Raw genomic sequence first — 12,738 nt, 5'->3', positions numbered from 1 at the left:
GGATGTTCTCTGGTACGGTCTTATCTGTCAGATCTTTTTGCTGCAGACCATTTATATATTTTTTGAGTTAAGGCTACTGTTTCAGCATTGTTCACATGTCTTCCTCTTGATTCATTACTGGTGAGCCATTTGTTTGTAAATTAGTTCTTAACGGAATTCTAAATAGTGGCTTTTACCTCAAGCAAGAAGAGTTCAGCTCTGTCCCTAATGTGCAATGAGTGTTTTTATAGCACTACACAAAGACAGGATGAGTCTAAGTTCCAAATCTTCTTTCTTGGAAATGGTAGTCTCTGAGATTTCCCTCAGTCAGACCATTCAAGTCCCTGTCTTTTTATTTCCTGTAAAGGGATAAAGCCATGTTTGAGTGGTGGTTTGAGTGCCTGTGACAGTTGCCCAGAGAGGATGGGAGTAAGAGGCTGTTGCAGGCTTATCTATCCTCTGAGAAGGAATTGTTTCTGGCTCGTTACAAGTGTGACACCCATTGGGAGCAGTAGGCATTACCCAGTGGAGTTCCAGTCTGCTGAGCTTATGTTGTCACAGTACATCTTGTACTGGCAGCTGTGAGGAACTCAGCATACAAAGGCACGCTTCCCCTCAGGAAACAGCAATGGCAGTGCTCAGAGGAGGTATCTGGTGGGGGGGGGGGGGGGTGTTTCCCAGGAAGGAGGATAGGCCACCCTCAAAAATCAGCAAACTGGTCTGCTGTTTACCACCCAAGTCTTGATTCAAGGAGATTACAAATGGGCTGTAGGGCTGTCACCTAGCTTGGGAATGCCTGGTTCCTCTGACATCTCAAAGAATAGGCCAGTTGAATGCTGGTAGTGGAACCATTGGGCAAAATCCTCCTCATCATCACCCTTTTTTACATGAGGTTAAGGTGTAGCATCAAAATTAGTCAATGTGAGTAAATTTCTTAACAGCCAATGTTTACACTGCCAAGTGGCTAGCATGCAGGTCCTGAGGGAGAAGAGAAAATACTGCTGTTCCCCTCTGTTTTGAGACCTTTAAAGATGTTGGCATAAAATGTCTGCAGGGGGTTCTGTATCACTTTAAAAAAATCTGATGCTGATACTGTTTCACTAGCAAGTAACTCAAATGTTATGATTTACTGCTGCAGTAACCCTTCCATTAAAAAGCTACAATAATAGTCACTGTACTTACACAGGTGCAGTCTGTTGTACTACTTGTACAACAATCAGCTAAAAATTCAGCTTAAATGGTCTGTTAGTGCTGGTGACCTTTGTACTTCTGATGAGCACTAACCATTGTACTGCTCAATTGTATAGTAAGAGAGGGTCAACCCAGACCTCCCCAGGCATACCCAATGTTTATTTTATTGCTACCTTTAATCTGTTTCTCCATGGACTTCATTCAAATATGCACATACATTATTTCTTTAATTTTCAAGCTCATCAGCTGGTACAGATATTTTACTTCCTCAATTTCTTTCTAAGTTTCTTTTACTGCAAATTACATTGACTCCATTTTTTTAAAGAGGCAGTTTTAGTAGTTTTGGAGGTAATTCTTTAATATGTAATATGGATAAACTGTTGCATTCATTCATTTATTCTCTGATAATCTGATTATTTCAGTTCATTGTCACTGGAGAATCAGAGTCAATCCTGGCGATCAGTGGATGCAAGGTATGTGTGTGTGTGTGTATGTGTATATATATATATATATATATATATATATATATATATATATATATATATATATATATAAAAGCAAAACATACGCACACAGTCATCACTTCCTCAGATGTGATGCTGCCATTAACGGTTTGGAGGAGTGTCATTTCCCCTACAGTACTTCCTTAAGATGTGAGAGGAAATGTAAACACCTAGAGAAAACCCATGCAGATGCAGGGAGGATATGCAGACACCACAATGAAGGCATCTCAGCCAAGCTCCTAACTGGAAAGCCAAGTGCTGTGAGGCAGCAGCAGTAACTGCTTCATCAGTATGCTGCTCTTTTCTTCCAGAGTTTGTGCATTTCTCATGTATTCAAGTAAAGTCCTCGCTTTATTGTTTCTTTAAACTCTTCATGGAGTACTGTTATCATACTTCACTTTATAAAGTATCTTATAAATATGTACTGTGCTTTGCTTGCCTGTTGAAGCACAACAGCTTCATATGTTTTATTTACCCCTTCAGGTCTTCACATAAATAGTTTGTTTTACTACTCTGAAACTTGTCTGAGCACTGCTGCAGTATGTTACGCAATAGGAGATACTGCATTTCCTCATATAGCTAAGGCATTACATTGCGTGTTATATTAGATATTATCCTTGATTGCTGTATATTTTTGCACAGATATGCCTGTTTGATTATTTTCCTGATTTATTTGTAACTCTCTTTGATCACTAGTTCAGTTAAATATAACCAATACAAAATTTGAAGGTAAGTGGTTAGGACGTATTGGCAGAAGTGCTGGTCATTATACTAGCCATCACACTATTAATGTAGTTTGAAAGAGGATGCTGTCAGAGACTACTGTTTGGAGAAGACAACTGAATACCTAAATACTACTGACCTATTGTGAATGAAAGAAGAATTTGGTGAGGAACCACTTATTTTGCTGCCTTTGCATAAAGGCAGTTGACAGGGTGCTAATCCATAATCTCGGATTTATTTGTAACTCTCTTTGATCACTAGTTCAGTTAAATATAACCAATACAAAATTTGAAGGTAAGTGGTTAGGACGTATTGGCAGAAGTGCTGGTCATTATACTAGCCATCACACTATTAATGTAGTTTGAAAGAGGATGCTGTCAGAGACTACTGTTTGGAGAAGACAACTGAATACCTAAATACTACTGACCTATTGTGAATGAAAGAAGAATTTGGTGAGGAACCACTTATTTTGCTGCCTCTGCATAAAGGCAGTTGACAGGGTGCTAATCCATAATCTCGAAGTGAGTAGATTGATAACAGATGTATGGTAATTGTGACCCCTTTGTGTACATGTAGACCGGTTTTATTGTAAATCATTGTGTAAGATAGAAGATGGTTATAAATAATACTCTTCTTAATGTAGCCTTCACTTGCACTGTAAGGTTGCTTTCAGTTGGATAAGGTATTAGTGGGAGAAGAACACTGTAGGGGCAGGTAATGCATAGGTGATCCTGATGTAGATCTGGAGTAGGTGTATTTTAATTGTGCACAGGGAAAGACTGGTCCCAGCACAGCCTTGTGAAGTTAAAAAATACTTGAAATGCTTGATTGTAATATGCAGTAGTGTTTGTGGTCTGGTTTATAAACAATAAAAAGTCCATAAAACAGTAGTAATAATTGTGCTTTTCTTCCCTCCCAACAGAACCCAAGTTTGAAAAGGGAAGTCTGTATAATTTTTCTAAAGTAAAGAAGAACCGAAAGTGGTTGAAGGTAACTATTAATTTTGTCAAAATAATCTAAATAACTTCCATTTTATATACAAAGATTTGTGGATATTAAATTTAACACTGGGCTCAAAAAATATCTTTCATTTTGGTCAAAATATGCTCTAATTTCCTTATTTCAATATGTTTTCCTCATATGTCACAGAAGTGACTCAATGAAGTAGCTTTTGAATGACTATACCTTTGTGCGTGAAGGCAACACACGTGCCACCTCACTTCAAGCTGTAGGCTTTATTTAGGGTGGTACTGAGGTCTTACTTGGAATTCTGGCATCTGCGTGCAAAATAAAGAAGGTATGTTGTGTCAGTGAGATGTCCTTTCTTTTGAATGGAATGCTCATGCAAGTTCCCTTCTAGTGCCTTTCTCCATTCTCGTATTAACTTAGTTCATGGAATACTTTCCCTTGTTTTATGAATGTAATATTCTTTATAGCTGTTAGTATTCTCTTTAAGAATCTGCACCCATAATCCCCCTTTCTCCTTATTTCTTGAATTTCCCTCCTGCTTTATCATCATCCCTTTCCACTTTGAATAACAACTTTCTGCTTGTGTTATTTATATAAGGCTAAACTGTGTAGCTCTAACATATCCCTTCAGATCAGGTAATTGTAAACCACCTTGTTCTATTGGAAGGATAAACTTATCTCATTTGACCCTTGCCCTCTTCCCCTCCTAGCTAAATTCCTTCAGCTCTTTATTATTGTCCACAACTTCTCCTCTGGTTGCCTGACCTGTGTGTAAAACTAAAGAGACTAAAAACATTTTTACTGATTGCATCTTGCTATCCATATCCCTATCCTTAAACAGGGCTTCCAGTTTCTCATTTGTTGTATTCTATTTTGTTTAGTCTTTTCACACATATCTTTGGCTGCAATGATATAATCCTTTTTAATCCATATTCCTAAAATACTTCATTTTATCGTGCTTCTATAAATATGGGTATTGCTGAACCCATTCAGTTATGGGTACATATTTTCATTTATAGCTGGGTACATTTATAGCTTCTGTTTTGTTTTCATTAATTTACTATCGTGAAACTGTCTCAAAATGTTCCACAACAATTCAATGTCTTTTTCTGGTTTTATCAGGTACAAAATAATATTGTCTACAAATAAGGCATCTTTTCTTGATTACCATACCAGTTTTATCCTTGAATTTCTGAGTCCCATATTTTTTTTGCCAATGGCTCTAAGTGTAAAGCAAATAAACAAGACACGGACACCCCTGCCTGGTTCCTCTCTTCAGACACAATGTGTAAGAGAGGAGCCCTCCCATTTTAATTTTTGCCTCCAGTCCTTCATATATTCTCATAATTAACCTTACTGTATCAGGGAATTAAAATGCTTGGATTGTCCTACTCATAAAATCGAAGCTTACTGTGTTGAATGGCTTCTCTGCATCAAGACCCACCAACCATTGGTATTTTCTTACATTCTGCTTCCCTCTGGATTGTCATTATTCTGTTAGTGATGTCAAATGTTTGCCTCCCATCCACAAAACCATGTCTGTAAATTTTGGCAACCCCTTTACCATTCTTTTATCTATTGCAGACATAAACACTTTATAGTCATGGTTTAAAATTGGACTCGTATGAAACTGGGTCTGATGGGTCTTTGCTGTCTTTAGGTATTACAGCCACCACAGCTTTCTTCCAGGGTGTTGGTGCTTCCCCTTCTTTTAAAATACTGTTAAACAAAACCTTCCAGATCTTCATCATTTTCTTCCCTCCTAGCTTCCAAACTTCCAAAGGAATGTCATCTAGTTCTGGAGAAGTTCCTGCAGATTTATTTTACTTCACAGTTTTTATCTCATTTCCTGTCTTAACTGTTAGTCGTTCTACCTCTAATCTTGGCATACTTAATTTCTACATAAATATTTCCATTTGTGCTCTTTCTTGATTTGCACATTTCTCTGCTTTATATGAATTTTCATAAAATTTCCAAAGTATTTTTAATACCTGTACAGGATGTCTGGTTATTTTTCTTGTTATAGGCTCCCTAAGTTTGGTTACAACCCTTTCGTCTTTCTGTTGCCTAAATAGGTGTGCTAAATGGTTTTGTGCTCTGGAGTTGTGGGGAAAAAAAACTGTTTGCTTAACAGCAATCTTTCTAAACAGATTTATGTTATCCGGATACTCCCTTATTTTCTCTTTGGAACTCTGCAGCTCTTCTTGATGTCCTTCAAGAATGCAACTGCAGTCATAACATATGGGTTGTCCTGCCTCAGGCAGCCCTCGGTCTGCCGAATTCCAAAGTCTGGGTCCAGCGTCGGCTGGTGTCGCCTCCTCTCCGACGTCACAACGGCTGGAGTACAAAGGCATCGGCCGACGCCATTTTCTTCAGTCTTTCTTGACGCGCGGTGCCCGAAGCAGAAGCAGTTCGCAAGTGCCGGTTGGTCAGCTCCTGTGTTTTCAGTACCGAAGTCATCTAAAACCTAAGTACCCCGTTGGGGAACATTTATTCTTGCCTCAGCCGATGTCAGAACAAATTGAAAAAGTTAATAATTGTTTGTCTTGTGGTAAACAAATACCTCATAAGGACTTCCATTCTCTCTGCCTTCCCTGCCTGGGCCCAGACCACGACGTCTCGGCCTGTGCTGCCTGTGCCTGCTTTAATAAGCGCACTCTCAGGCGCCGGGCAGAATTCGCCGAGGACTTCTTCGGTGAATCTTTTGCATATATCATGCCGTCGGAACAACCGACAACCCCATCTGCTAAAAAACGCAAGGACCGGGACCGACATCCTCGGCCCGTGTCCACTACCGATGTTTCTCCTAAACCCTCTACTAGCGCTCCGGCTCCTTCGGAAGTGGTAAATCTACCGCTCCAGGCCGACGACACAGCGCTAACACGACCTTCGGTCCTGGAGACCTCTCCGGTGCCGGTTGTTGATTTTCCTCCGGAAACCGAAGTTCTGGATCTACCCGACACCATTCCTGTGGACAAGGTAACGCCTGCACGTGGGGCTGCTAGGCCTCCTGTTTCCATGTCCATCAAGGCCTTTGCATGTGCTAAGGCCGCCAGTCAGGCCAAGGCCCATCTTAAGCCTGCCCAGGCCCCTTCCTCTGATAAGCAGATCATGTCTCTGGCTGCAGATCTTATTTCCTTTATCAGGGGGTCTCAGCCTCATCCGGACAGGGGTTCTCAGCCACCTGCAGAGAAAAGGCCTAGAACTGAGCAGGTGGATGACCTCTCCTCGGATGAAGCCTCTGGGGATTCTGAGCACTCTGATACTCAAGAAGAAACCTTCCAGGCCTACGAGGACTATGATGCTGAGGAATCTATTCCCTCTGCCTCCCCACCAGAGGATTTCTCATTTGGGGAAGTTCTGCATTCCATGAGGGAACATTTTCAATGGCAGGGTCAGGAATTCTCTGACTCCAGGAAAAGGCTTCATACTTTCCTCAAGCTCCCCCAGCACAGACCTCTGGCTATCCCTCCAGTTATGGATGTTTTGGATGATGTTTTCTCTGACTCCAGTACCAACCCTGATGTTCTTCCTCCTGCTCCTGTCAAGCCAGACAGATATTATAGGGTCCCTGACACTCACAACCACCTTTTTAAGGCCCACTCTGTGGATCTAGAAACTATTTCACAGGGCCCCAAGGGAGTTGCTTCCTCCTCTGCCAAAAACCCACTGCCAGCTGACAGAGAAGCAAGGTCCCTGGAGAGATGGGGTAAAAAAGTGTACACCTCTACTACCCTAGCCATGAGGTCTCTTAACTGTCTTTTTCACATGTTTCAGTACCAAGATTTTCTCCTGGACGATTTACAGAAAAAGGTAGCCTCTTCTGAGCCTATTGATAAAAAGGCATTGCAGGATCATATACATAGCACTCAGCAGGTTAACAACCATTTTCTGCAGTGTGGTTATGATGCACTGGAAGCTTCATGTAGGGCAGCTATGACTGGGGCTGTAATACGTAGGCATGCTTGGTTGAAGGATCAATCTTTGCCTGACCATGTTAAAGTAAAGCTACTGGATGCACCTTTGGAGAAACAAAAGCTTTTTGGTGCTACTGCACAAGATGTATTGAAATCCGTAGAGGAAAAAGCTAAGTCAGTACAGACAGTAAAGGATTTCCTTCAGGTTCAGCCACCCAGATTCAGCAGAAACTGGTCCTCAAAGAATTGGTCCTTCCCCGGCTCTGACAAGTTTCAAAGGGGAAAAAGCAGACGAGCCAGGGGCAGAGGGCAACACCGAGGATCTTACAGGGGCCGCCAATGGCAACCTCCAAATCAAAGAAGTGGCGCAGACAGTTCAGCTGCACCACTGAGACAATCACAATGACTTCACTTTCGTACCGCCTACAAAGGCTCAAAGAGAAGCACCTTTGGGCGGAAAATTAGCTTTATTCCTCACAAAACTGGCATATCTTAACCAAAGACAATTGGATTCTGGATTTGATAAACAAAGGCTACAGATTCCACTTCCACACATTACCAATAAGACAAGGCATGCCAAACCTGCCACATCATCAAAGGGCAGAGGCACTCTCTCAAATTTCCAAGCTATTGAGTATAAAAGCAATAGAAAGAGTTCCTCCTCAGGAGCAAGGCCAGGGATTTTATTCAAGACTGTTCCTTGTTCCAAGAAAAGAAAACAAATGGAGGCCCATACTGGACTTGTCAAATCTAAACACTTTCCTCATTGTGCCAAAGTTCAAAATGCTGACGTTGCAGCAGCTTCTTCCCATGCTGGGCAAGGGGTCTTGGCTGGTCACTCTGGACCTCAAGGAGGCATACCTGCATGTCCCAATCAGACAAAGCTGCAGAAGATACCTCAGATTTCTTGCAGGAACAGAGCATTATCAATTCTCAGCATTGCCGTTTGGCTTGTCTACTGCGCCCAGAGTGTTCACGAAATGCCTGGCATCAGTAGTGGCACACTGCAGACAGCAGGGGATTCAAATATACCCCTACTTGGACGACTGCCTCATACAAGCAGACAACAAACAAACCTTAAAAGGAAATTTGGACTATGTCATGCATCTACTGCAGGCCTTGGGATACACACTCAGCATTCAAAAGTCAAAATTACTACCATCCCAACAGATTACATTCCTAGGAGCCAAACTGGACACGGAAACACAAATGGCCTACCTCACAGAGGAAAAACAGCAACATTTACCAGAATACTTCAAAGGCCTAGCAAGGCTTACCCAGCTGACTGCAAGGAAAATCCTGCAGGCCCTGGGCTTCATGGCATCTTGCATTCTTCTGATACCTTTGGCAAGACTTCATATGAGAAAGCTGCAATGGTATTTAAAAAACTTATGGTCTCAACGCAGCAACAGCCTAGATGACATAATCCCACTTATTCCATGCCTGCAGAAGGAATTTCTATGGTGGGCTCAAGCCAGTCAACTAAACAAAGGCATGTCTTTCAACAGACCTCAAGCAGGCCAAATGATCACAACAGATGCCTCAGACCATGGATGGGGGGCGCACATGGAGGGCAGATGCATTCAAGGTCTATGGACACCAAAGGAAAGACATCTGCACATAAACCAAAAGGAGATGTTGGCAGTGATACATGCCATCGAGACTTTCGAAAAATCACTGCAAGAAGGACATTTGCTAATAAGGACAAACAACACCACTGTCATGTGGTACATAAACAAGCAGGGAGGCACTCATTCTTATCCCCTCTGCAGACTGACAATGCTTCTCTGGGAGAAATCCCTGAGCCTGAAGATACACTTACAATCCCAGTTTGTACCAGGCAATGACAATGTACTGGCGGACAATCTGAGCAGAAACTTCATGGATCCACACGAATGGATGTTGCACCCTCACATTTTCTCTCAACTGACAAGGACATGGGGAATACCGGACGTAGATCTTTTTGCTTCCCACCTAAATCATCACCTGGAAAAGTTCTGCACAAGGACTCATCACCCTCTAGCTTGGAAAATGGATGCTCTCTCTCCTTCAGCTGGAATTCTCTAAAAATTTATGCATTCCCCCCTCTGCCTCTGCTGACCAAGGTGATACTAAAAATAAAGGCAGAACAACCAACAGGCATCTTGATAGCGCCAGACTGGCCAAGGCAACATTGGTACCCACTGCTATTGACCATAACTCGGACCAAACCATGGCCTCTGACCCTATGGCCCCTGCTCCTAACGCAACACAATTACAGGACTGTACATCAAGACCTGAAAACTTTGCATCTGACAGCCTGGAGACTTCCATGACTTCAACACCAAACTCTCTCTCCAAATCTGTTCAAGAGATCTTGCTGGAAGCACGCAGACCTTCCACCAGAAAAACCTATTCAGCCAAGTGGAAAAGATTCGGCATCTGGAATGCCAAAAAGGGTCAGGACACAGAACTACTGAGTATTCCTCAGATACTGGAATACTTGGCAGAACTGTTTCATACTGGGCTATCATACTCCTCAATAAAGATTCATGCCTCAGCAATCTCAGCAAAATACAACTGTGACCCTCCAGTGTTTTCGCATCCTCTGCTAAGACAGTTTTTAAGAGGAATAAAGAATATCAAACCTCCCAGAAAACAGCCAGTACCTGCATGGGACCTCAACTACGTGTTGGAAAAACTAACTCTTCCTCCCTTTGAGCCAGCAGCATCCTCAGAAATGCAATTTCTTTCATGGAAGACTGCCTTCTTATTGGCAGTCACTTCTGCAAGAAGAGTTTCGGAGATACAGGCACTCATGGCAGTGCCCCCCTTCCTCATTTTTCATCAAGACAGAGTCTCTCTAAGAACAAACCCTACATTCATGCCAAAAGTTATTTCCAGGGTGTCTCTAAATCAAGCTATTCATCTGCCTACATTCTTCCCCAATCCTCAAAATAGGGGGGAAAAACTACTGCATACTTTGGACATACACAGACAACTACGCTACTACTTGGACAGAACTAAGGCCACCAGAAAGTCTGACCAGCTGTTTGTAGCTTATGCTGCTGGAGTACAGGGAAAGGCAATCTCCAAACAAACAATTTCAAAATGGATTGGACATTGCATCAGATTTAGCTATTCTTTTAATGGAAAAGGTGTGCCAGCCAATATTAGGCCACACTCCACCAGAGCTATAGCCAATTCCACAGCTTTCCTAAGAGGAGTGGCAACAAAGGACATTTTAGAGGCTGCTACATGGAGCTCCGTGCATACATTTACCAAGCACTACCACCTGCCATTATACTCCAGATCCCAAGCAGGCTTTGCTTCGGCAGTCCTGCAGGGGATTATAGCTACACCATCCTTATCATAAGTTCCTTCCACCCCAGCTTGGCTATGGTATTCAACCCATATGTTATGACTGTAGTTGCATTCTTGAAGGACATAGTACAGTTTTGTACCTACCATAAATGTAGATGTCCGATAGATATGCAACTGCAGTCGGATTTTCCCACCCTCCTACCCCTCTGTATCCTTCCTTTTGGGTCACTACCCCTCTTCCCTTAAGCTGGGGGTATCTCCTATGGTGTATCTGTTTATTACTGTTGTGCATGCTTGGGATTATTTTTTATCCATTACAAAATTTAGCCTTCCTAAGTGGGCACCTGACATCTGGGGCAAGAAACACTGAAGAAAATGGCGTCGGCCGATGCCTTTGTACTCCAGCCATTGTGACGTCGGAGAGGAGGCGACACCAGCCGACGCCGGACCCAGACTTTGGAATTCGGCCGACTGAGGGCTGCCTGAGGCAGGACAACCCATATGTTATGACTGCAGTTGCATATCTATCGGACATCTACATTTATGGTAGGTACAAAACTGTACTTTCTGTGAGATTCCCCTTATTCTGCAATACTTTAACCTTTGCCATCCCCTCTAAATAATTCCTATCACTTCCTTATCATATCTCATTTTCTGTTATTTTTATCCTTTTTTAAACTCCACTTTCGTTTTATCCCACTCACGAGCTATAACTTCTGAAGAAATGTGTCTTTTCTAATAACTGTTCAATGGTTTCTACTACTTTTTCTTTAAATTCCTGTCTTTTCAACAGGTAGACGAGGGAAGCACCAGTGTCTCATTTTTACTTCATTACCTTGCATTTTTATTGTAGTTGGTATTGACACATGATTTGAAATAGTTATTGAATACGCGTTGAAACTTTCAGTTAAATCCACATGTTCCTGTGAAATATAATTTCTCTCTTGTGTAGCCCAGTTATTGTACTTAGGGGAATAATATGTAAATTCTCTCCAAGTTCCTTCTACTGAATTCATGTCTTCCATGCCAAATATTTTCATAAATTGTTTCAGAAGTCTACTCTGTTTTGTTATATTTTTTCCTTCTAGGTTCCCAAGATACATCCTCACTGTTCCAAATCAAATTCCATTTCCCACATATAAGCAGCATTCCTTTTAAAAGTTGGTTGTTTGTCCCAAAATGTTCTTAAGCTCTATAATAGCTGTTTTAGGTGGACTATAGATACATGCCAGCACATTTACTCCTCTCTTGCCCGTAGTCCCTTACTACCATCATCTTTTTTCCTCTTCTCTCACTGTTTGTGCTCCACTATCAATTAGTAAAGTACTCCCTTTTTCCCTGATATTCTGCTGAATATCCACCCTGAAATCCTTTCTTTATCAAATTCACATACTTCTTTCCATCTGTGTCTCTTGTAGCATTGCTATTTGCACACTGCATTTCTTAATATAATTCAGTACTCTTACTTTTTTTTTGTCTATACCTGTGATGTCATTCACATTCCAAAATAATGTGAATAGTGTAGCCATTACTAGAAAAAGTTATTATTCCCATGTATTATATATTTAAGCTTTTTTAAATGTCTCTTTCCAGCTTTTTTGTTGCATGCACCCACTAACATTTGGCAGGTTGATCTTTTATACAGATATTTGTTGTCATCTTCATTTGAACCTGTGCCACATTTTACAATGCTTTTTGTTTTAATGAACTCCCTCAAAAAAAAAAAAAAGAAAGAAAAGGAAACATACCCAGAGAACCTTCACAACCTAGTAAATAAAAACAAACATGCAAATCTAAGTACATCTTCAAATAATGACGTTTAACCATCCTGAGAGGAACAATTGTCCCAAATCAACAGCTGTTCCCACAGTCATTACTTAACCTAAAATTAAGGTTATCCATACTAAGGTGCATGTTACATCCTGTGCTCCTACTTACACTAATTGCTTTCTGTTCTTCTCTTTATACCCCTTCCAGATGTGAAAAATAGCATATATGCTTTAAGAAACGATGAACTTTTAGCATTAAGAAAAAGTGTTCTGTCTATCCTTAAGTAAAACTAAATTCTCCACTGTTCTGATAAATGCATTCACATATTTATGTAGCAGGAAGGCTTCTGTCTCTTATTCACTTTCAGTAATTTTAAACTTTTA

General features: G+C 41.3%; 1 protein-coding gene across 1 annotated transcript in view; it reads left to right on the top strand.

Annotated features, from left to right (window-relative positions):
• The window catches only part of INO80 (INO80 complex ATPase subunit), a 2,478,170-nt gene that overhangs the window by 598,078 nt on the left and 1,867,354 nt on the right, over positions 1-12,738 (top strand). The window contains exon 6 of the mRNA XM_044074204.1: positions 3,319-3,386. Within this exon, the coding sequence (XP_043930139.1) occupies positions 3,319-3,386 (68 nt within the window). The remainder of the gene's footprint in view (positions 1-3,318; positions 3,387-12,738) is intronic.

The sequence above is a fragment of the Protopterus annectens genome, chromosome 6.part0 (genome assembly GCF_019279795.1).
Source record: "Protopterus annectens isolate FY-2018-M chromosome 6.part0, PAN1.0, whole genome shotgun sequence".
NCBI lineage: Eukaryota > Metazoa > Chordata > Ceratodontiformes > Protopteridae > Protopterus > Protopterus annectens.
The sequence above is the reverse complement of the archived record's forward strand: the minus strand, read 5'-3'. Positions and strand labels throughout refer to the sequence as shown.